Genomic DNA, 23,163 nt, shown 5'->3' with positions numbered 1-23,163 from the left:
TCCAAGAAGTGCCTGTTTGCTTGTTGTGCGAGGCATGCCAGAATTCACCTGGTGGCTCAGCCCATAAAGACCTCTGCCCTCCTCTGGCCAAAACCAAAGCGGGCTGTCTTGCCTGCTCCAGGGGGCCTTCCTGATGTGGTTTACCCCCTCAGAGGCAGACTCCTAAAACTGATATTGGGGGTGAGGGCAGTTGTCCAGAGAAGTCGGGTCCCCCAGAACATTTGAAAGCTTCCTGGAAGACAGCAGGTTGCCTGGGCTTTAGGCCGCAGGGCAGACTTCTGAGAGGAGGCCAGGAAAGTTTAGGCAGAGGAGGGCAGAAAACAAGCCTGGGAGAGATTGGAATCCACACATCATGCCAGGGAATATATGGAGGAGCAGGCAGGGGTGTGGTCCTGAAGGAGGGGGAGGACCTGGGAGGAGGGAGGGGAGTTGGGAGGGCCTGGGTAGGGCTGCGGGTGTGCCCAAGAGGGATGGGAGGGCCCTGGAGAGGCTGGGAGGGCCTGGGGGAGAAGCTGGGAGGAGAGCCTGGGGGGAGCAGGGAGGGCGCGCTCACGTGCTCCAGGAAGCAGGCGCCCAGCTCGCTGAGGTGCGGGTAGTCCCTGTTGAACTTCTGCTCCAGGGCCTTCACGAAGGCTTTCTGGCAGCGGTAGATATCCTCGATGTTCCCGAAGATGGTGCGCAGCTGCTCCTCGCTGAACATGTCGGCGCGCTTGCGGCACTGCCTGATGTAGCCCTGGGGAGTCAGGCACGGTCAGGGTGCTCCCCGGGCCCCTCTCCCCGCGCCCCCGCGCGCGCCTCACCTCGCAGATGTCGCGCAGATGCTTGATGTAGTCGCGCTCGGTGCTCAGGATCTCGTTGATGACGTTGGTGCGCATTTGATCCTTGCTGCTGGGCGCTGCGCCGGGGCGCCCGGGGCCGCCGTCCTCGCCCAGGCCGCCCACGCCCCCGTAGTCCCCGGCCCGCGGGGCCTCGTCGTCTCCTGGCTCGTCCTGGTTCACCCGCAGCTGCAGGCGAGACGCGCGGGGTCGGCAACTCGCGTCCCCCGCGGGTCAGCAGCGCCCCGCACCCGGCACCCCCGGAGGGACAGCGTCCCAAACCTCGCGCCGTGTAGACAGGGAAACGGGAACCCAGAGGGCCCAGAGAACCCGCAGCACTCGCGGGTCCGATTAGCTGGAGGGTCGGGCAGGGGTTCCCTGGAAGAGGGAGAGTGCACTGGGAAGCCCCCTGAGGCTCATGCATGTGGGGTGTGGCGAGGCCAGGCCTCTGAAGACTGCCATTGTTGGTGCTATCCCAGACCACCCAGGGCCTCCGTAGAAGGGCCTGTGCTCCCCAACTTCCCTTTCCACTCAGGTCATGCCCCGCAGGTGCTCCATCTTAAGCCTACGCCTGCCTGTGCCCCTCAGGTCTTTGGCTGGGAAAGACTTGGGGAACCAGTGCATGGTTTTTTGAGGGATCTGGGACAAGGGGTCCTTGGCTGCAGGAGAAGTGGGGTTTGCTCCCTTTCCCCAGCTGGCCCCTGAGTCCCCCAGGGCTGAGGTCTCTCCCCATCCCCGCTGCCCTCACAGGGTCTTGGTGGAGACGGCAGCTGGTTCCCTCCTGTGAGATCAGAGGCCAGCTGAGGTGGACTGGGGCCCCTGAGCTGTGATCTTTTGGGCTGTCCTTAATTGTCTGTGCCTCAGTTTCCTAATGTGTTCCAGAGTGACCATGAGAATTAATGAGATCATCTACAGGCTTGGCAAATGCTTAGTGAAATGAGTCATTTGTGGTGGTGCTGATTCCCCTTGGAGGGGCAGCCTGTGCCTCCCATGAGTTCTTTCTGACCTCACTTCTTTCTGGTCTTGGGGGCCCGCCAAGGGGGAGATGGAGTGGGGAGGCACTCTGGTCCTACTCCCGGGTTGGCTTGTTGACACCCTACCACCCCCCAGCACCTGTGCACAGCCCATGTGGGGGCTCTATGCCCAGCTCCTCAAACCTTCACCCACGTGGCTCTTCATTAGCCGAGTCCCCACCCAGGGGACTGGAGAGCCTCAGGCCTGCCCTGCACCCAGGTGACTCGGAGAGCCTCAAGCCAGACGTGTACGCAGGGATTCTCAGCCTCAAGCCAGCCTTGCACCCAGGGGTTCTTGGATACCCTCAGGCCAGCACTGCACCCAGGGGGTCTCAGAGAGCCTCAGCCAGTGCTGCACCTAGGGAGCCTGCGAGAGTCTCAGGCCAAGCCCCACACCCGGGGGCCTGGGAAAGTCTCAGGCCAGCCATGAACCAGGGGCCTGGGAGAACTTCAAGCAGAGCCATACCCGCACAAAGCTGGCTGGGAACCAGCCCTCGCCGTCGGCCACGCGGCCCCACCACCACTCTCGGTTGGTGGCATCCATCACTTCGATGACATCCCCGGCTTTGAACCCCAGTTCTTGGTCGTCCATGGTGACATGGTCCCAGAGTGCCTCAGCCCAGACCACGCTGCCATCACCGATCAGCTGTGGAGAGAGCCATGGATGGGCAGTGAGTCGGCAGGGCTGCCAGGGCATTCCCACAGGGGCTGCAGAACTGGGCTGAGTTGCCTGTGGGCAGCCCTGGGCAGGGGGCCTGGTTCACTTTTCAAGGAGTAGATGGAGCCATGGAGCTCCAGACTGGAGACGGGCTGAGTCACAGCACCTGACAGAACATGGCCACTACAGTCTTGGCGAGCCACAGAGTCTCGGGGTGATGCCTCGGTGATCCCCTGCCTGCTCTCCTGCTCACTGCAGACCTTCCCCCCACCCAGTGCCAGTAAAAAGCTCCAAACCCGCCCGTCCAGGCTCTGCTCAGTGACGCTACAGCTGGGGCTCTGCAAACCCCATTTCTGCCGCGTCAGCTGCTTCCTGTTATGCCCCTCTGCGGCGCACCCCAGGGAGCCTGCAGGGCTGAGCAGGGCCATGGGGCTCGCTGCCTCCTCCTGCTTCTCAAGGACCTGCAGTTCCCACAAGGTCACCCAGGTATGGCAGCCCCCTCCCACTGCAGCAGCGGAACCCAGTGTGTAGGACTTGGGCACTTACCACTGGCCTTATGACTCCCCTCTGTGCACCTCCCAGACACCAGCACTGGAGGAGCAGCGCCTCCTCCTCAGAGTCCCAGGTCCCCAGCCCACGGGATTCTAGGTGGTAATGATCCCCACCCCTCCCCTTTATTCCCAGTGCTTGGAGAACACTCCCAGCTGCTCCCTCCGTGATGCCTCAGGTGCCTCCTTTTGTCCTTGGCTCTCCGTTCCAATCATGCGGGTGGTTTCTGTCTGAGTGGGCCCTGGCTGAAACAGCCTATCCAGCCAAAACCCCTGGGGGTGCTTGCCTGCTCCAGAGACAGGGAGCCCACGTGCTCCCTGGAGGCACCAGCAACTCGGTCCACTGTGTTCACCGAATGGACTGATGATGACTCAGGGCCCCGGGTGGCGGGGGGCAGGTCCCATGCCCCTCTCTCCTCCCCACTGCAGCTCCCTCACAAGAATTGGAGCTCCCCAACCCTTGACTCTATAGACATATAAACGTGCTTAAGCATTGCAGTGTCAATTCTGGAGAAATGGGAGTTCTGAGCTCTCTCTGCCCGACATGCCCATGCCAGCACACACTCCGTGATTCTCTGCGGCTCCCTGGTGTTACATTTTAACCTCTCAAGTAGAAGGATGTACCAGATTGTAAGGTGGTGGCCATCACACTCGGTTTACACCAGCTACACACACATGTGCCAGGACAGCATGAGGAGATGTGCCGACGCCAGGCTGGTTGGTGGGGTATAGGGGGGCTCAGGTTGTCCTGCACAGCCCAGCACCCACCTTCCCTCCTCAGGTGGCCCCTGCCTAACAGTAATGGGTCACGCATGTTTTCCTCTCTCCCCAGGCTCCCCTCAATGTGTCCCTAGCAGAAGCCCCTCATGAATCCTCCCCCAGCTCTCGGAGAGAGGCGCAACTCCCGAGAGGAGGTCCCGAGCAGTGAGCAAAAGCCAAGGGCTTTTCTGAGAGACCTGGACTCTGGGCATGGGTACGGGCAAGCTCTCTCTCCGCTTCCTGCCCAGCCACCCTGGGAGCCCTTGGGCAAGGGGCTGGCCCTGGTCACCTTTGCTGCCCCACATCCTCACCCCGGGCCCAGCACAGGAGACACTCAGTAGATATGTGACCTTGAGCAGGTCCCCTGACCTTGACCCTCCTTGGTGCCCCAGCAAGTCACAGTGTCTGCTCTGCCGGGTGTCAGAGCAATCGTGTTGACCCCAAATGGGATGTACGCCAACCAGTCCTAACGATGCTGAGAACCATTCATCTGGGGTTTGCAAGCTGGGAAAGTAGCCTCCCTAAGTGCTCTCTGGTTTCGGTGTGGCTCGCTGCCTGCACTGAGAATCCTGAGTTCTTGGCTCATCCAGAGAAAAGAAAATCCCTAAATCCTGAAGTCAAACAAACACCTACTTATTTTTCCACACCAGCTCGCGCCCCACTTTGCCCCACCGAGCCCTTCCTGGTCTCTCAGGCAGAAATGACACATCCTTCCTCATACTCAGACACCTTCAGCTGCAGCCTCACCACAGTGCCCCCAGGGAATTTGCTTTGTCAGGGTGGACTTCTCCCTTCTCGCCCACATGGCCAGCAGTCGGTGCCCCCACATGTGTGGTGGAGCTGTGTTGGAGGGAACCTGGGGATCCACCCAATGGGACAGCGCCTCCAACGGGCTCAGGCGGCCTGGACCAGCAGGGCAGAGGCACCCTGGGGCAGCGTCTTAGCTGGACGCCCAAAGCAGGCATTGGGGTTCTCTCTGGGCATCCTCAAAGGAGGAGGACAGCAGGACGGGGTGGGGCATAGCACCTGGGAGGGGGACCAAATGCCTTCAGGGGCTAAGGGGCTGGCCCAGAGCACAGGTGGCTGTGCTGGAATGAAAGTATGAGACACTTTCTGTTTACAGAGGGTGTCCACCTCCAGCGCAAGCAGACTAACCCAGGCCTTCCGCCCCTCCTCCGTGGCAGCCTCTCCACCCACGTGGCTTTGGTGCCTAAGGGCCAGCACGGTTGGAGGGCGCTGGCCGGGGACAGAGACATCTCCCCAGGAGGAGCTGGCACAGCCCCGGCCGCTAGGCGGGTCCCATGGCTCACTCTACAACCTGGGCAAGTGACTGTGTGCCTCTCTGTCCCTCAGTTTCCTCTTCTGCAATCAGGGATAATCAGAGCACACACTGTGGGGTTTGTGAGGACTGAACAACACTCTGTTGCTTGGACCAGTGCACAGAACAGCACAGTAAGAGACAGCACTCTCACCCTAGCCCAAGAAGTGGCCTGTGGGGGGACAGGTAGAGGAGGTAAGTCCTGCCTCATGACACCCCCAAGCACAGGAGCTCAGACATGCTGGGGGACACTGGGCAATTCAGAGAGCAAGGCCAAAAGGCAAAGGCAAGGGAGGAGTCTAATGTGTCAGGAGGTAGCAGAAGGTTCTACCTCTGGATGGTGGGTCTGGGACGGGCAGTAATGGGGTGCAGAGCTGGGAGGTGTCAGTGGGGGGCTACAGGGAGCCAGGCAGGGTGGAAGCCAGGGGGTGCAGGCAAAGGAGTACTAAAGAGAACACAGACAAATCTCACCATGCCCTCTAAGCCGCCAGAATTGCACGTTTGCGTGTGTTTCTACACATGCATCTGTGTATGCACACGTGTGCATGTGGGAAATGCATAACGCACTTACTCATGATGGGGGCATGCCAAGACATGAGCAGGGGCTTCTCCTACAGCCCCTGCTGGGTGAGGCAGCCTGTCCTCTGGGCCCAGGTGCTCCTCATCCTCCTGCCCCCTTGGGAGCCCCCCAGGAACAAAGTATGGCCGGCCTGGCCTGTTCATTGCTTGTGGAGCTGAGTCTGCCCAGGTTCTGGGCTGGTGAGCGCCAGGATAACCCCAAATGAATGAAGCTCCTGGAGTCCAGGGAGGGGCTGTCCTGAAAGCATGCCTCTGACGACTCAGTATCCTTCCTGTGGATGGAAAACTCCATTCTTGGGGTTCAGGAAGCCATTTAACTGTGCCTGCATTCCCTGTGTGGGTTTTGGGGACACTCTGAAGAGCTGCCCAGCTCTGTGTGCAAACCAAGCTAGCTGATGTATATAATTTCCTTTTCTTTAACTGACCAACACATCACAAAAACTAAAAGGGCCATGGGGGAAGGACACAGTCCATGGCCCCGGACCCCGGCTCTGACCCTGGCTGTCAGGTCTCTGACCTTCTGCTGCTGCCTGCCCAGGGCAGTGCTGAGGTGTGGAAAGGAGCAGGTGGCCGGGCCTGGCACAGCTCCCCCTACGCCCCACCCTATGGGGGCCACCTCCTCTCTCTTAGGGTAGCTGCTCCAGCTCTCTGGCTTTGATGGGGCACAGTGAGAGGCAGCCGGAGAAGACAGGCCCAGCCTCCAAGGATCATCCCTGGTTTATGCGTTCTGGATCCCTAGCCTGGGACCATTTGAACCTGCTGTGCTCCCTGCTCCCCCTCCCACGCATTTGTCCTCCACTGGACTTCCACAGCACAAGCACACTCCCCTCCATCCCCCAGGGCTACAGACCCCATCCGCAGCCAGGGCCTCACAGGCATGCTTCAGAACCATACCACACCTGTACATCACAAAGGAAAGTTCTGTGCCAGGTGGACCCCAGCCTGAGGTCTGACCATGCCATCCCCCAGCCCTGCTGCTGCCCGGGGACCCCAGCCTGGGCATTGCAGACTGGGGCCCAGTGCATTGTCACAGGCACACACTTGGCTTCTGTGAGTCCAAGAGTCTGGATTCCCAACTTCACAAGACATCAGACACCCTCAGCCTCCACAGGGTCCAGGGCAGCCCAAGCCATGTCCAGGCAGGTTCCTGGGCCAGGCTCTTTCTGGCGCAGGGCTGTCTTCAGTCGCCCCTGGAGCCAAGACTTGGTCAAGTGGGCCCCACACGTAGGGAATCACACCATGATAATGTCCCACCTCTGGGGCACAGGGATGTTCATGTGGAGGTAAGAAGGGGTTTTCCCAAGGGGGCCCGGCTAGCACAAGAGGAACACAGGCAGAGGTAGCGTTAGCCCTTCAGCTGCTCCCAAGGATCCCCTCCTGGGCCCCGGAGGCTCCGACACACCTGGGGAGCCTCATGGGGGCCTGACAATGATGCGCTCCACAGCCGGCCAGGCCCTGGCTGGGAATCAGCCACGTGGCGACCACCCCGGCTTTGGTATCCCGGTCCTTCTCTCTATCACACACAGGCAGGATGGTGGCGCCCCCATGCCTGCCGGGTTGGGGGCGCAGACGGCGCCTGGCTCCTGCGGGCCGCCCCCCACAGCCGGGGTCCAGAGGGCTGACCTGTGTGCGCGGTGGGGGCGCTGACGGGAGCCTGCGGGGTGATCGCCCAGAAGAGCCCAGGCACCTTCGCCAAGGTCTCTAAGCACACGCAGACATCCTTACCCGCGCCCCTCATCCACAGAGCAGCCGCCAGATGTGCGTGCTCACTCCCACAGCCACGCCATGTCAGTCCCGCGCGTCAGGGTGCAGAAGGAATCCCCTTGCTCAGGGGCCGTCATGACCCTCTGCCCCGTCACCCGCCCAGCACATGCACCCTCGCGGCACCCCCACACACCGAGACCCTGCACCTGTGCAGGTGGGGATGGGCGCTGAGAGGGTCCGTCCCCGCCCTCCCTTCACCTCTGGTCCCGCGCTGAGGCTGGGGGCCATCCGGCCCGGGGCAGCCCCACTCTGGGCAGGGAAGCCAGGCGGCAGCGGCGGCGGATGGGGACAGCTGGCTCGCGAGCGGACCCGCACTCACCCCGGCCCGTCCTCCGCCGCCTCGGTCGGTCAGCGGAAGACCAGCAGGAAAATGAGCACGACGTTGATGCAGATGAGCAGGGCCAGGATGGCGGAGACCACCACGCGCTGCGCCCCGGGCGTCAGGTTGCAGCGCAGCAGGGCATGCAGCGCGGTGCCGCGCGGGCCGCCGCGGCGGACAGGGTGCCCCTGCGCCATGGCCCGGAGCGCCCGTGGGTGGGGGCCGCGCCGGGAGCCGGACAGAAACGGCAGGGTCGGCCGCTGCCGGAGCCGCCCGGGGGAGGAGCCGCCTCTGCAATCCGCCGGGCCTGCGCGCCGGGCGCGGGTCTGCGGGGCGGGGACGCCGGGCGCTAGGCTGCGGGGCGGCGGGGGTCGGGCGGGGGTCGGCCGGGGGCTCTGGAGAGGTCGGGGGCCGGGGCCGCGGGGAAGCGGGGCTGGGCGCTCCTGCAGGCAGCAGCTGGCGATCTATCGCCGTTGCCAAGACACGGAGCCCTAGCAACCGAGCCGGCAAGGCTACGAGGGGCGGGGGTTGGTGGCGGTGGCGGGAGGTGGAGGGGCACGGAGGGAGCGCGGCCACCTGCCCACGCTTGGCTTCACCGTTGGAGGGTGCGGTGGAAGCTAAACGTACGCGCCGGCTCGGTCCGCCGAGGCCACGGCGAGGCTCACGGTGCCGTGGGGGCTTCACAGACAGACAGACAGACAGACACTTCGCGCCCACGCACATGCTGAGCCGGGTATCCCCCCTGGAGGGATAAGTAAATACTGCTCTCACGGGTCAGGTAATTTGTTCTGCCGTAAAGTCACGCGCGAATGCCTGGGGGTCGAGCCAGGCTCCGGAACTGCCTTGAAGACTTCGTGGTGCAGCCGAGGGCCCCCAGGAACCACTCGGCACTGGCCTGCCCAGCACCCAGCGCTTTGTTCCTTTGGGAGAAGCAGGCGGCTTCTTCGTTTGCTTTTAAAATAAAAGATTGTGTCACATATGCGTGGGGGCTCGAGAGCCTGTAGCCACACCCCATGGGTGTCAGAGCCCACGTGCGTGCGCCTCACTCCGCTCTGTCACCATCGTCGTGCCGCTTTCATAGAGGAGAATGTCGCAGGTGGGAGCGCCAGGAGACTGTCATTAGGGCGCAAGGCTCCTGAGGGATGGGACTTCCTCCCGCTCAGAGTTCCACCTCAGGGGGAAGAGCCCTGCGGGGATGGGGCGACACCCAGGGAATGTACGCAGAGGTGGTGTAGGCACAGGTTCCGGGACATGTGCCCACAAGGTTTCCACGTGCCTGCAGGCGTGGTCATCCTGCTGAGGACCTCCAAACGTGATGGATGCCAGGGGTGTGTGTGGGTATATGCACACAGCTGTGGATGTCTGGTGCATGCACGTGCAGAGAGGAGTTTGGTGTGTCGGTACCGTGTGTGTATCCACGTGTGGATACCTGTGTGCACTTGTGTGTGTATAGGCAGTATTGTCTGTATGTGGGTACCTGTGTGTGTGTGCATTCGTGTGTGGGCATGCATGTGTGCGGCACTGTGTGGGCACCTGTGTGTGCGTGTGTGCACATGGACATGTGTGCACATGTAGGCACCTCTGTAAATGGCAGAGGAAGATCTGGCATGTGCCCCGAGAGGCTAACTGCCTTCCTTGGGTCTGCAGTCTCCACCCAGGCTCACCCTCCTGGTTCTTCAGAAAAAATCCTGGGCACAGGATTTGCTTCCCCAAGCTCTGAGGAGATTGTGGGGGATCAGAAGGCATCTGAAGGGTCCCTGATACCCCCAAACCCCATCCCTCATCTGGTCATGGTCTGAGATGACCTCTCATGGGGGGTGGTTTAGCACCCTCCACTTGGTCATGTGCCCACGGTTACCTCCATGATTCCTGAGCTACCAGCTACCATGGAAGGCTGGTGCAGAGGGCTGCCGGGCACGTCTTGGGGTGCCTGCTGCACCACACAGGGCCAATGGCATTCTGCCTGGCCACTGTGCTCACCCCATGTGGGTGTGCTTTAGCTCTGGGCTCACTGTCCAGTTCCACAACCAGGTCTCCACCTAGGGAGCACTGAGCACTGGGTCTCCAACCTGGGCCTGGACCAAGGGCTGAGAAGTTTCCTGCCCCACAGAGGGCCCCGGCCCCCATGTCCTGCAGATCTGCGTTCCTGTCTGGTGAATCTTTCTTGACTGTGCCATGACCAAAAGCAAAAACATAAAAGCTTCAGGTCTTGAGGAGGGGTTTGGGTTGGATGGGTCCAAGCCAGGGAGGGGAGGGTTGATGGGTGGCTGCAGTGAGGATGGGGGCTGGGAGTCCACAAGTCTTGATGTGGCAGGACTCCAAAGAAATGGAGGAGAGACAGAGGTGTCTGGAGCAGGTGAGTGCAATTGATGCCCTTGAGCAGAGGGAAAAGGAAAGCCTCTCCAGTGTCCACCAGAAGGACCAGAAGGGCAGTAGTGCCACTGGGGACTGCGCCAGCTCCTATCCACCTAAGTCCAGCTGTTGTGCCAGCTGATGAGGGCAGGTATAAGGGTGTCTGGGGCACATACCTGCTCATAGCAGGTATTGGCCTGCCTGGTGCTGGGAGGGCTGAAAGAGCCAGGTTGAGGTCCAGAGCTTGGGGAGACAGAGGCAACTGAAGTGAGAGGCCAGAAGGCATCCCCGGAGTGGTGGCCCAGAGCTCGCCTGGGTCCTGCAGGATACTGGAGGACACACATAGCAGCTGGGGCAGGGCAGGGAGACTGTCCTTGCTCCCAAGGCTGCCCCGGACCCCAGGTGTGGGGATGGCCCGGCTCCCACCTGCTGCCCTGGTCTGACTCTTAATAGAGCTCCAATTTATGCTTAACAGCCCCAGTTTAGATGGCAAATTGTACGGTATCTACTCATGTGTGCCTGCCCTTTAGTTGGGGGATCAACTAACAGAAGCCGAGACAGAGCCACCACCAGAATGTGCAGACTTCAGAGAAAGCACGGCCTGCAATACCTTGATGTTGGAGTTCTAACCTCCAAGACTGTGCCAACAAATTCCTGTTGTTTAAACCAGCCAGTCTGTGATATTTGTCATCATAGCTCCGGCAAACTAAGACGGAAAGTACTGTAAACTTAAGGGACAACAGCAACACCTCTTTATTCAGTAAACTTGAATATACACCTTTGAACCAAATCAGGGAAATAATTCTTTAGCCAGATGAAATAAGTGTTCTAAAATTCATAGACTGGATTAATTTCATTTACCTGACAAAGGTGCTCCTCTGCTAGAGCATTATCTGTTCTTTTACAGCAACTCTGGCTATTGTTTTTCCTAATCGAAGCAGCTTTGAATGAATAAGTTCTCAAAGACTGAGGACCCCAAAGACAGCTCATCACCAGCAGCAAGATGTGACAGACCATAATTTTGCCATCAAAAGATTATGAGAGCACCCTGAAAACACAGCATCTATGGCCAACCAAATAACCCCGCACATCTTTGCAGCCCTTACAAGCTTTCTGCTGATGTTGGGTTGACTGAGAAGCCACCAGAGCCAGATGCTGTTCATTCTCCACTCCATTCCTCATGCAACCTCCTGGTTATCTCATTTCCCTGTAATGTAAAGGGCTCCAGAGCCAGTTGGAGGCAGGATGGAACGCCCACCCAGGGCTAGACGCCCAGCGCCTGCCCCCATGACACCCACCGTGCTACCTCCCAGTGAGGCTGAGAGCCACGGCTGAGCATGGCAACCTGAGCCTTCAGGAAAAAGCAGAGCCATGATCTGCAGATTTTGCTTAAGACAACGTGATTTTAGAAAACCTTCCACCCAAAGTGGCATACAAGGTGCACTTGAAGAGAACGGTTTTATTTGTTGGAAAAACAAACTGGCTTGGAGGCCTGTTCTCTGTGCGTCAGGGATTCTGAACAGAGCATTATGTAATGGCCATTTTAAGTCATTATTGTCCACCCCTGACTCCATTCTTCTGTCGGTGGATAATGAGGGGCCCCACACGGTTTGCAGCCTTCTGAGAAGCCCATCGGCCCATTTTCTCATAGAGTCAAGACTAACTGCTCATACATTGATCCCTTCTGAGGAAAACTCCTCTGGGGCTGTGGGTTCTGGCTTGTCAGGTTCCAGTTTTAATGACGCAGAAACACACCAATATCTCACCACCAGGAGAAGCACACGGCGCTTGTTATGGACGTGTGGTCAGTGGGTTAACATGTGGTTAACCCACATTACATTCAACAACCCCCTCTACTCCAGATGAAAAAGAAGGTGAGCCCATAGGATTAAGAGGGAGAAAAAGCAGGAGGGAAGGTTAAAGTCCTGAAATCTCTCAACGTCTCTCCTTGGAGGGTGCAAAAGGAGAACGTGGTATGGGAACCAGTTAGGCACAGATGAGGTTAATCACTCATTTCTTCTGCTTTAGTCGGAACAGCCAAAAAATGGTGACTCTTACACAAAGTTGTCATAGCAACAGCAATACTTTTGAGTTCTCGGTGTCAAAAGGAAAGAAATCAGTTTTCACTGCCTTGGCCCTAAGCTCTGCAAAGACAGGCTGGAGGACCTGGGTTGGGGGATGAGTAGGGGGCTAATGGGACTGGGGGAGCTGCAGAGCCCCTTCTGTGCAGGGGGGATGGTTTTATGGGGCACTGCTTAGCGGGAAGCAGCACCCCTGTACCATAGGCTGGGCTGGGCGGGCTCCACCAGGCAGAGGGGACAGACTCTGGTCCTGGACATCCGTCCTACAGTGACAGCACGGGCTGAAGAGGCTCCAGTCCTCCTCCCTCTACTTGGACAGTGGTGGAGGTCAGGTGAGGGGGAAACACAGGCCTCTTAAAGCACACTGGAAATCACCCTGACAGTCCACCCTCCTGCCTCTCGCAGCCCGGACCCTACCTCGTTGATGGCCAGCTGCTCGCCACCCCCTCCAGGGTGACTGTAGTGGTGGCAGGAGCTGTGCATCTCCTCGTACAGGTCCTCCTCGCTGCCCGCCTCGTCCGCGTGCATCGCCTTGTCCAGCACTCCGTCAGGCATCACTGCAAGGAGAGAGAGCAGCTTGCAAAGGAGGAGCTCGGCTTGAAGAGACAGGGGTTGGGGAGAGGGAGGGGGTGAGGAGAGGTGGGGTAGAGGGGCCATGATATGGGAAAGGAAAGGAATCTTTTCAGGACCAACGGAACTTCCCTGAGAGGAAGGAGAAGGGCTGGGAGCTAGTTTCTCAAACCATCCTTGCTGCCAAAGCGTGGCCTGGTTGCAAGAGTGCACTGGCTGCTTTCTCACAACCACTGTGTACAGTGCCCTAGGTCCCGTCCACACCCACCCAGGGAACAAGGAAACACAAAACTTCGCCATAGCAGACACTTAGGAGTCCCCTCCAACTGAATGCAATTCAGGACCATTTCTCAAGTGTCAAGTATGGCCCAAGGCCCCGAGCAGGTTAAGAAAATTGTTTAAAAACTGCTATGACATATATGTTCAAAGAAAATATATACAGTATACACATGAAAACACAGTTTGACTATTAATCAAATGAACACGGGTATCTACTACTCTAAGAAAAAGAGCATCAGCAGCTTAATTTGTGCAGAATATGTAATAAGGTGGATTGTAAATGTTTGTAAATGGATGGAGGTGATGGGAGGACATTATAGTGAGTGTAATTAACAGTGATGATATATAGGTTTGATTGTGGTTAAAAGGGGAGGATTAGGGTTGTGTATGTCACTAGAAGGAAAGCCAGAGGATGAAACATGGGACTGTATGGCATATTGAGTCCATTTCAGGGTGAAAATGTTCTAGAATTGATTGTGGTGATGAAAAATGCACAACTCGGTGAATATACTAGAAGACAGTGTTTGTACACTCTAGATGGAGTATATGGTGTGTGAATTTATCTCAATAAACTGCTTAAAAAAAAGCATCAGTAGCATCTCAGAATTCTACCTCCTGTATCCCCCCCCAATCCCATTCCCCTCCCTCCCTTTTGGGAATATCCAATATTTTGAATGTTTCTGTAAACCATTCACACACTTGCCTTTGTTTTGCCATTTATTTATATCTGGTTTTGCCTGCTTTTGACCCTATATAAATGGATACATCCAGGAGCTATTCTTCTCTGACGGCCTTTTTCACTCAACTGCTTGTGCAGCTGTGATTCACTCATTTTCACTGATTCCCAGTGTTGTGTTTTATGAATATTCCAAATTTTGCATATCCACTGGACTGCTGGAGAACAGCGGGTTGTTTCCCATGTTGCTATTTCCAATAGTCACGGAGGCTCCGGACACGCCTCCTGGTGCACGGGTCCAAGAGCTTCTCCAGGACAGTGCTTCTCAACCTTTCCCCCCAGTGCCGCCTAAGGAGTCCTCTGGACATTGTTTTCCTAATTGCCCTGCTTCATGAAATTTTAACATAACAAATATATCCTATTTGTTTATGTACCACGTCCATTTGGAGGGCCACAAACCAGTGTAGTATCTAAGATTTTTTTCACCTCCACTCCTGTTCTAGTTTGCCAATGCTGGAATGCAAAGCACCAGAAATGGATTGGCTTTTATAAAAGGGGATTTATTTGGTTACACAGTTAGTCTTAAGGCCAATAAAATGTCCAAGGAAACACATCAACAATCGGGTACCTTCACTGGAGGATGGCCAATGGTGTCCCGAAAACCTCTGTTAGCTGGGAAGGCATGTGGTTGGCCTCTGCTCCAAAGTTCTGGTTTCAAAATGGTTTTCTCCCAGGACATTCCTCTCTAGGCTGCAGTTCCTCAAAAATGTCACTCTTAGTTGTTCTTGGGTTGTTTGTCCTCTCTTAGCTTCTCCGGGGCAAGAGTCTGCTTTCAACGGCCATCTTCAAACTGTCTCTCATCTGCAGCTCCTGTGCTTTCTTCAAAGTGTCCCTCTTGGCTGTAGCAAGCTTGCTCCTTCTGTCTGAGCTTATATAGTGAGAATGGGCGGGGCCACACCACCATGGAAATTATCCAATTAGAGTCATCACCCACAGTTGGGTGGGGCACATCTCCATGAAAACACTCAAAGGATTCCAATCTAATCAGCACTAAAACATCTGCCCCATAAGATTGCATCAAAGAACATAGCTTCTTCTGGGGGACATAACACATTCAAAACGGCACAACTCCCAAGAATCAGTTTCCTCCTGCTTGGGAGAAAATTCACTTGTGATAAATGTGGCATTGGGTCTTAGGGTAACTTGGCTTCCCGAGTTATTCTACCAACTTGACCACAGAGGGCAGGGTATGCACATCCCCCATCACCCCACAACCTGGCCAACTCTTGGGACTGCCACTGATGGGCATTTAAATATTTGACAGGTTGATGGATAGGACATGGTGTCTTACTATGGTTTTAATTTATGTTTTTCTGATTATTAATGACCTGAGCATCTTATCTACATTTATGGGTCACTTGTTTTTCTTTTTTTCTGGGAAACGTCCGTGTCTTTTATCCATTTTTCTACTGAGCTGTTTATCTTTAACCTAATCATTAATGTAAACACATGTATAAATATGTATTCATACACTCACACACACATTCACACACTTTCACACACATACTCACACACAAACACAGCCCTAGTTTCCCTCCTCCACTTTGGACACTAAACCTTGGTCGCCTGTATGTACTGCAAGTATCTTCTCCCAGCTGGTGACTTGTCTTGCCATTCTCTTTGAGGTGCCTTTTTTTCCCACTCTGGATTTTATTGGGTTGGGGGTTACAGTAGTGTTCTTGAGCTGGCTCACATGCACGTGGTCAGCTGGGGCCCTGGGTGGCTCTTTGTATGCTAAGGAAGCCAGGCAGGTCAGGGGCCTCGTCAGCCCTCCAAGCCTCTGGCCGAGCTCTTGTCAATGCTTTTCTTTGAGGCGTGAGTAGGGACTCTATCAGAGAAACATCTAATGGGGGCACCTCTGGGCACCCATATTCTCTGCTTAGATGCATCCATCTCTCCACCCCAAAATCAACTCTTGACCCAGGATTATTGGGATTTCTTCTTATAGGAAAGCTGACTTGGAAACATGAGGAGGTGGGAAATATGGAGCAATAAGAGGGACATTGGCAAGCAGATCTGCTGTTTGGGTGTCTACAGCAAAAACTCTTGAGCTAGATACCTGGGGCCTGGAAGAAACTGTGTCCTGCAGCCTGTCCCCTTTTCTAGGAACTAAGGCCAGGGACAGAAGCAAACAGAAACTCCTTGCCACCCTACCCACTCTCTGGCAGTCCTGAGATAATGACCTAAGGAAATAAGTTTATAATTAGAGGACAGTTTGGAGAATACATACTATTTACAAAGGTCACCTGTAAGGAGTAGGGAAGGTAAGAGAACACTCAGCACAGAATGGAAAGAGTCTGAGGAGTTCGTAATCCCTTTTTGCTCCTGCTTTTGTTGTTTCCCACCCTGGTAGGAAGAGCACAGGAATCAGATTCTCTTGGGGAGACTAAGGAGGCACCAAGACCAGTTACGAGGACCTTGCTGCCTGGTGGCTAAGGCTTGGCTCCTGCTTTGGTATAAATAGGAGACAGGTTGTTCAGAGGAGCAACCTGCTGTCCTCACTTAGAGGGCCTGGGGTCCCCAAGCCATGGCCTGCCCAGCCACACAAATGCTCCAGAGAGTGGGCAGCTTGAGCAGTGAGGGCGAGGCCAGCTTTCAATGGCAGCTCAGCAATGAACTGAGACCAGCAGATGTCAGAGCCTCGCGGGTCTCCCTCCAGGCTGGAAAGGCTGATGTTCAGCAGGATCTTGCTGGGACCATCACTCACTGTGTCCAGATCCAGGCTTCCTGTTAGACAGTGACTGGCAGGAAGGCCAGGGACCTATGGCTCAGGGCAGCCTGGATTGAGCTCCATATCCAAGGGGAACAGCTGCTGAAGGGTCAGAGGCCTGAACTGAGGAACCCTCAGGGTGAGTCAAAGAGAGGGATACTCTTCAGTAGGGTGGTGCTGAGTTCCAGCAGTCCCAGAGGATCAGGCAGGGGACCAAACACACACCTTGGCTGGGAGTGTGAGGCTCCAGGATTCAGGGGTCATGGGGAGGATAGATTTGCTCAGGGTGGAGGAGAGGGCCAGGCTCCGTGGAGTCACAGGTCCCCAGCCTTTCAGCCAATCGTTCTTAATGGAGGTCTTCAAAGACCCTCCTTCCTCCTTGGAGCAGCCAAGCTGGCAGGCAGGCTTGGAGGAATGTGCTAGGAAAGGGAGCTCTGTGGCTCACTGGGAAGTACTGGGGCTGTCTGAGAAAACCAGCTGGGGCTCATCCAAACATGGAGACAGTAGATGCTGTTTCCTTTGGGACGGGCTCATCTCCTTCCTCTCCCGTGGTTTAATCGTGAGCATTTCAGAGACACACCGGGTGGGGACTTGAGCCCAGTTATAGGACTTCTTGGGCCTTGCAGTGGGAGAATGGGAGGAAATCTTTCCAGGAGTGAGATGACTCTTCTTTAAAAGATGGGGAAAGATGTTTCCAAGGGCAGGCTCTCTACTTTGATGGGTCATGCTAAGTGTGGCATTTCCTCCCCAAGCTGAATCTCTTCCTCCTTGATGGACTGGACCAGAAGCAAAGGAGACACCCCTTCTAAAAGCAGGACTTTCTCCTCTTTCATTGGAGCTGGCTGCACCTTGAGGGCAATGTGGACTCGCTTGCTATGGTGGGCAAGCTTTGAGCTCATGAGTAAAACCTGCAAGGGCAAGGGCACCTTCACCAAGAGCTGCAACACCAGTGACTGGTTTGCTAAAAACTGGATGTGCAGTGTGATCTTCTGGCATGCACCCAGTGGGAGTTCAGTTTTGATTGTCACATTCTGGAAGAGCTCAGGAGTGGGTCATTTCTGCTGCTCAAACACCTGGTCCAACGTCCAGCAGTGACTGGGCCTGATGAATGGTCCAAAAGGAGGCCTTACGATTGGTAAATGTCTCCCGAACAAATCGGTCATGGAGAGAAAGTTTGGGGCAAATGGCATTCTTCCAGCCTGGCTTGGCAATGCACTTAAAATAGGGGACGTGGTACTCCGTCCAAGTACAGTCATCTTTCAAGGTCACGCGCTTCCTCTCCATGCTGTTGAGGCAAATGGTATCATGGACTTGTGAGAGCAGGGCAGCCACTCATATCCAGAGTCCTGCTGGGATGCTGACGCTCCTGGGGGCCCCTGAACCTTTGCCTGACTGCTCCAGGCGATGAGTCTCCTCCATTTTTTTTTTTGTTTGAAGCTGCAGGAGCCCAGTCCATCAGAACTCATTCTTCCAAGCCACTGGATCTGGGTCAAGCTGTTGTCATGATGGTGCAGCTACTGCCTCACCGCCAGCACAGCTCTCCCATCTCTGCCTGGGAAGGGCTCCAGGCGGGCAAGGAAGGTTCATGCCCCTCGCTGCAGGCTTTGGTCCCAAGGTCTCAGTTATCACTTCTGTCCTCTTGGTATCATTGCTGGTTGGGACTGGAGGCTGGGGCCCTGACAGATGAGTTGGGGCGTGGCCATAGCCAATGAGGATGGATGTGTTGGATGTGGCTGTTGCTCTCTTTCCCTTTGGCTGTGATGACGCTCTGGATGTTGGCACTGTTAGGGACGGCCACCACCTAGGGGATGGGCATGAGATGGGTGATAATCTTGGTCCCTACTGGAAACTTGCAAGAGTTGGTCTCTTCCACCTCCTTGGTGGCCTGTGTTTGGACAGGCTCCTGTTGGGCAGAGGCCTTTCAGGTTCCTCTGATATTTCACCTGGGGCATTCTGAACAGGAAGGGGCAGCCATCTGTCTTTTGAGAAGCAGTGGCTGCAGGGGGCTGGTTTTCATTATGAAGCTGTGCTTTCACACTCCATGAAGAATGAAAAGAATGGACTCTGTCAACTGCAGCTGCCACTGCAGCTCAGGGATGGTTCCTAGGGCAGGCTCTGGGCTCCATCGATGGCAGGGCTGAGCCAGGATCCCAGAAGGGGTGCAGGAGGGGTGGGGAATCCTGGGGCATCCCCGCGGGGGAGGGTTCCTGGGCTGGGCGGTGGGCCCGGCACCCTCTTTAAGGTGCCTTCTGATGAACAGAAATCCTTAATTTTAATAGAGACCAATTTGTCAACCTTGTCCTATATGGTCTATATTTTGTGTTTAGGAAATTCTTCCCTACTTCAAACTTATATAGATATTCTTTTCTGGTATTCTCTAATATTTCTAATATTTTATAGTTTTTCTTTTCACATTTAAGTTTTTAATTCACCTGGAAATGGTTTTGTGCATGGTGTCAGGTTGGAATCCAAATCCGCATTTTTCCGTAAGGATAATGAGTACCATGTATGGAATAGGCAGTCCTTTCTTCATGGATCTGCAATGTCTGGTCTGCTCTGTCCTTAAACCAAGTTTCCATACAGGTGCGTCTGCACCTGGACTCTATTCTTGTGGTTGCAGACTCACGGCCCCCAAAGGTGTCTGCACCCTAATCTCCAGAACATGTGAAAACGTTACATTACATGGCAAAGGGGCATGACAATTGCAGATCCACAGACCTTCAAATAGGGAGACTATCCTGGATTGTCTGGGTAGGCCCAGGGTAGCAGGAGGGTCATTAAAAGATGAAAGAGGGAGGCAGAAGGGTGTCAGCGATGCCATGTGACACTCCACCAGCCACTGCTGGCTTTGACGACGGAGGAAGGCACCAGGAGCCAAGGCATGGGGTGGCCTTTAGGAGCTGGAAAAGGCAGAGGAACAGATTATCCCTGTGACAGTTTGAATTATTTACCTCAGGGTGGGGGTGGGGAACCATGTTCTTAATCTTAATCTCATTGCTGTGGATGTGAACCCGTTGTAACTAGGGCCTTTTGAGGATGTTATTTTTAGTTAAGGTGTGGCCAACTGAATCAGGATGGGTTTTAATCCTACCACTGGGGGCCTATGAAGAGATAGCCACAGGAAGGAGCCAGAAGTAGGAAGTCAGAAGGAACTTGGAAGAGAAAGAAGAGGACATCACCATATGCATTGCCATGTGACAGGAAAATGGAGAAACCCAAGGATCTCTGGCAACCAGCACACCACCAGGGTCTTTGGGGAGAAAGCATTGCCTCGCTGATGCCTCAATTTGGACTTCTCTGAGCCTCAAAACTATAAGACAATAAATTCCCATTGTTTAACCACTGTGTGGCGTTTGTTACAGCCTGGCAAACTGAGACACCCCCTTGAGCCTCCAGAAGGGATGGCAGCCCTGCCAACACCTCGAGTTTAGCCCACTGAGATCTGTGGCAGGCTTCTAACCTACAGAACTGTAAGACAATAAATTTGTGTCGTTTTAAGCCACTAGGTTTATGGCAATTTGCTACAAAAGCAATAGAAAACTAATATGGTTCTCCTTCACTGGTCTGCTGGTCTCTCTTCGTCAATACCAAAATGTCTTGACCTCTGTGACTTTATAAGCCCAGATACATGGTTACGCAAGTCCTGCCAGCCTGTTCTACTGCACCGTAGGAGTACCTTGGTTCTCCTTGAGTCTTCCTTTTCCATATAAATTCTACAGTAGCTTGTCAATTCCATCACCACCATCACCTTGTGAGGTTTTGAATGGGACTTCACCAAATCTATTCATCAACTTGGGAGACTTGATAGCTTTACAACACTGAGTCTCCTTTTCCATGAGCATACAATAGTTCTCCATTTGGTTAGGTCTTCTTTAGGGGCGATAATTTTTATAATTTTTTCACAAAAGGCATCTATAGGGATTTATCCCTAGGTTCACTGGTGATCTTGTTTCATCCACACCATCCTCCACCACTCACCCTGACTTGGCCCTTATTTTGAAGCAGATCCCAACACCATATCACTGATGTGCACACGTTTAGGGAACTACATAGGTCAGGAATGACAAGCAGGATACAATGGAGAGTCTGTGGCCTCCCTCACAGATGTGAATCTCCTGACCCACCATTCTCCTTGCTCAGCCTCTCTTGATTCCTTAAGCATCAGACCTCACTGTTAACCCACAGACCACGTCCTCTTCTCTCTCTGTTAGCTCACCTGATATTCTCATCTTTTTGTGCTACAATATGAGCCTCTTCCCTGCCTGTGGCTGTTTCCCTCCATGTCATTGCCCTTGGGGCCAGGGGATGATGTCCTTCTCATGTCATATGAATCCATTTCATCTGAATCCCTGTCATCCAGGTCCACGTCATCTGGGTCCACGTCATCCGGGTCCACATCATCCGGGTCTATGTCATCCGGGTCCACGTCATCCGAATCCCTGTCATCTGGGTCCATGTCATCCGGGTCCATGTCATCTGAATCCCTGTCATCTGGGTCCACGTCATCCAGGTCCACATCATCCAGGTCTACATCATCCGGGTCCACGTCATCCAAATCCCTGTCATCTGGGTCCATGTCATCCGGGTCCCTGTAATCTAGATCCATCTCATCCGGGTCCATGTCATCCGAGTCCATGTCATCCGGGTCCACGTCATCCGGGTCCATGTCATCTGAATCCCTGTCATCCGGGTCCATGTCATCTGGGTCCATGCCATCCGGGTCCATGTCATCTGAATCCGTGTTATCTGGGTCTATGTCATCCGGGTTCATGTCATCTGGGTCTATGTCATCCTAGTTCATGTCATCTGGTCCATGCTGGGTATCCCTGTTGGTGGGCCTGCATGCTTGCAGGGAAGAAGAAAACAGCAGGGCTCTTGTTGATTAACTCTCTCAGTTTCTGTGAATAATTTAAACTCTCCCTCATTGTTGAAGGACAGTTTTGCCAAAGAACTCTTGGCTGGCAGTTCTTCTCTTTCAGTACCTTAAATACATCATACCACTGCCTTCTTGCTTCCATGGTTTCTGATGAGAAATTGACACCAAGTCTTAATGAAGTTCCCCTGTATGTGAATAATCTCTTTTCTGTCGCTGCTTTCAGGATTCTCTCTTTAGCTTAGACATTTGCATTCTGAAAAGTATGTGTCTCAGAGGAGGTCTATTAGGATTTATTCTTTTTGGAATTTGTTGCGTTTCCTGAACATGCATATTTAAGTATTTCATAAGAGTTGGTAAATTTTCAACCACTATTTCCTCAAATATTCTTTCCACCCCTTTTTCCTTCTCTTCTCCTTCTCCATGACTCATATGTTTCTGCACTTTGTGCTGTCATTCAAATCTGAGACCCTGCACAATTATTTCCATTCTTTTCTCTATCTGTCTTTCTGCCAGTAAGATTTCAATTGTCCTGTCTTCTAGTTCACCGATTCTTTCTTCTGCCTGTTCAACTCTGCTGTTGTATGCCTCCAGGGTGTTTTAAATCTCTACTATTGTGCCTTTCATTCCAGTCATTTCTATTATGTTTCTTTTTATACTTTCAAATTCTTCCCCATGCTTATACATTGTCTTCTTAATATCCTTCACCTCTTTAGCCATATTTTCCTTCATCTCCTTGAATTGATTTAGGAGATTTGTTTGAATATCTTTGATCAGTTGCTCCATATTCTGTATCTCCTCAGAAGTTTTAATTTATTCCTTTGACTGGACTATATCTTCCTGTTTCTTAGTATAGCTTGTAATTTTTTGCTAATGTCTAGGCATCTGACTATCTTGAGGAGTTTTCTCTGAAGGTCAGATTCTCTCTCTTGCCTAGGGTTTTACTGTTGATTGATTTTGTGTTAAGGCTCTTCTGTAACACTTGTTTCAACCTATTCTAGACCTTTAGAATAGTCTGTGTTTGATCAGATTTTTTCAGCTCTTTTTCATCTGATTCTTGCCCTGGGTATGCAGCGTGATATTTAAGATTGTACTATTTGTGCAGTTGTTTCACCCACAGGAGAAAGCTTCCTTTCCTCTGTTCCTTTTCTGGGAAACTTGACCTGTTCTGTTTGTTTTGCCTCTATAGTTCTTTTATTTTTTTAAAAAAAACACTCTTTTCATTGTCTCTAGCTGTTTTTGCCTGGAGGGCAAATTCTGGGAGAAGGTCACCTCAGAGAGGACTTTCTCAAGTCAGTATTTCCCAGACAAAACAGGCCCAGGGACCCTTGAATGGGTGGAGACCAGTTCCAAAGTGTCTTGGGGAGGAGACTGGGAAGGATGCCAAACTTCTCTTTGACAGCTCCCCCATGCTCTGCTTTCCTGGCCTGCCCAGCAGATGGTGCTCTTCAGCAAACTTTTCCTCGCAGCCCTAAGATTGTACTGTGCCTTTAAGCTTCGACTGACTCCAGCGCTGTTGGGGGTGGGGCTTAAACAAAGCCTGCTGCCTGCCTTGGTCTGGGCAGGTTGAAACAGTAGCTCAGAGCTGGGACCCAGTTACTGGAATTTGCTAAGGAGAAGCCATGATCAGTGTTCAGCCGTGTACCCTCCTTGTTCTTGGGGAAGAGCTGCCCTTCAGCAAACTGTTCCCTGCAGCCCTGATAGTGTCCAGGCCTGAGGCCCAGCTCACCCAGGCCACGGGCTTCCTCCTGCTCCCTCCTGCTCCTGGGATGCCCAGATACAAACTGAG

General features: G+C 54.1%; 1 protein-coding gene across 4 annotated transcripts in view; it reads right to left on the bottom strand.

The window, feature by feature from the left end:
• ARHGEF4 (Rho guanine nucleotide exchange factor 4) overlaps positions 1–23,163 on the bottom strand; it is a 251,456-nt gene that overhangs the window by 14,815 nt on the left and 213,478 nt on the right. For 2 of the 4 annotated variants that reach the window (XM_037850267.1, XM_037850268.1), the window contains 4 exons: positions 12,624–12,763; positions 2,295–2,474; positions 801–1,004; positions 554–733 (listed from right to left, as the gene is read on the bottom strand). In XM_037850267.1, coding sequence (XP_037706195.1) covers positions 554–733; positions 801–1,004; positions 2,295–2,474; positions 12,624–12,763 — 704 coding nt within the window. Of the gene's footprint in view, positions 1–553; positions 734–800; positions 1,005–2,294; positions 2,475–7,773; positions 7,953–8,544; positions 8,738–12,623; positions 12,764–23,163 lie in introns of those variants that run through there. The other 2 variants (XM_037850269.1, XM_037850270.1) reach the window with 2 other exon arrangements.

The sequence above is a fragment of the Choloepus didactylus genome, chromosome 9 (genome assembly GCF_015220235.1).
Source record: "Choloepus didactylus isolate mChoDid1 chromosome 9, mChoDid1.pri, whole genome shotgun sequence".
NCBI classification, from domain to species: Eukaryota; Metazoa; Chordata; class Mammalia; order Pilosa; family Megalonychidae; genus Choloepus; species Choloepus didactylus.
This window is presented reverse-complemented; position numbering and strand designations above follow the sequence as displayed.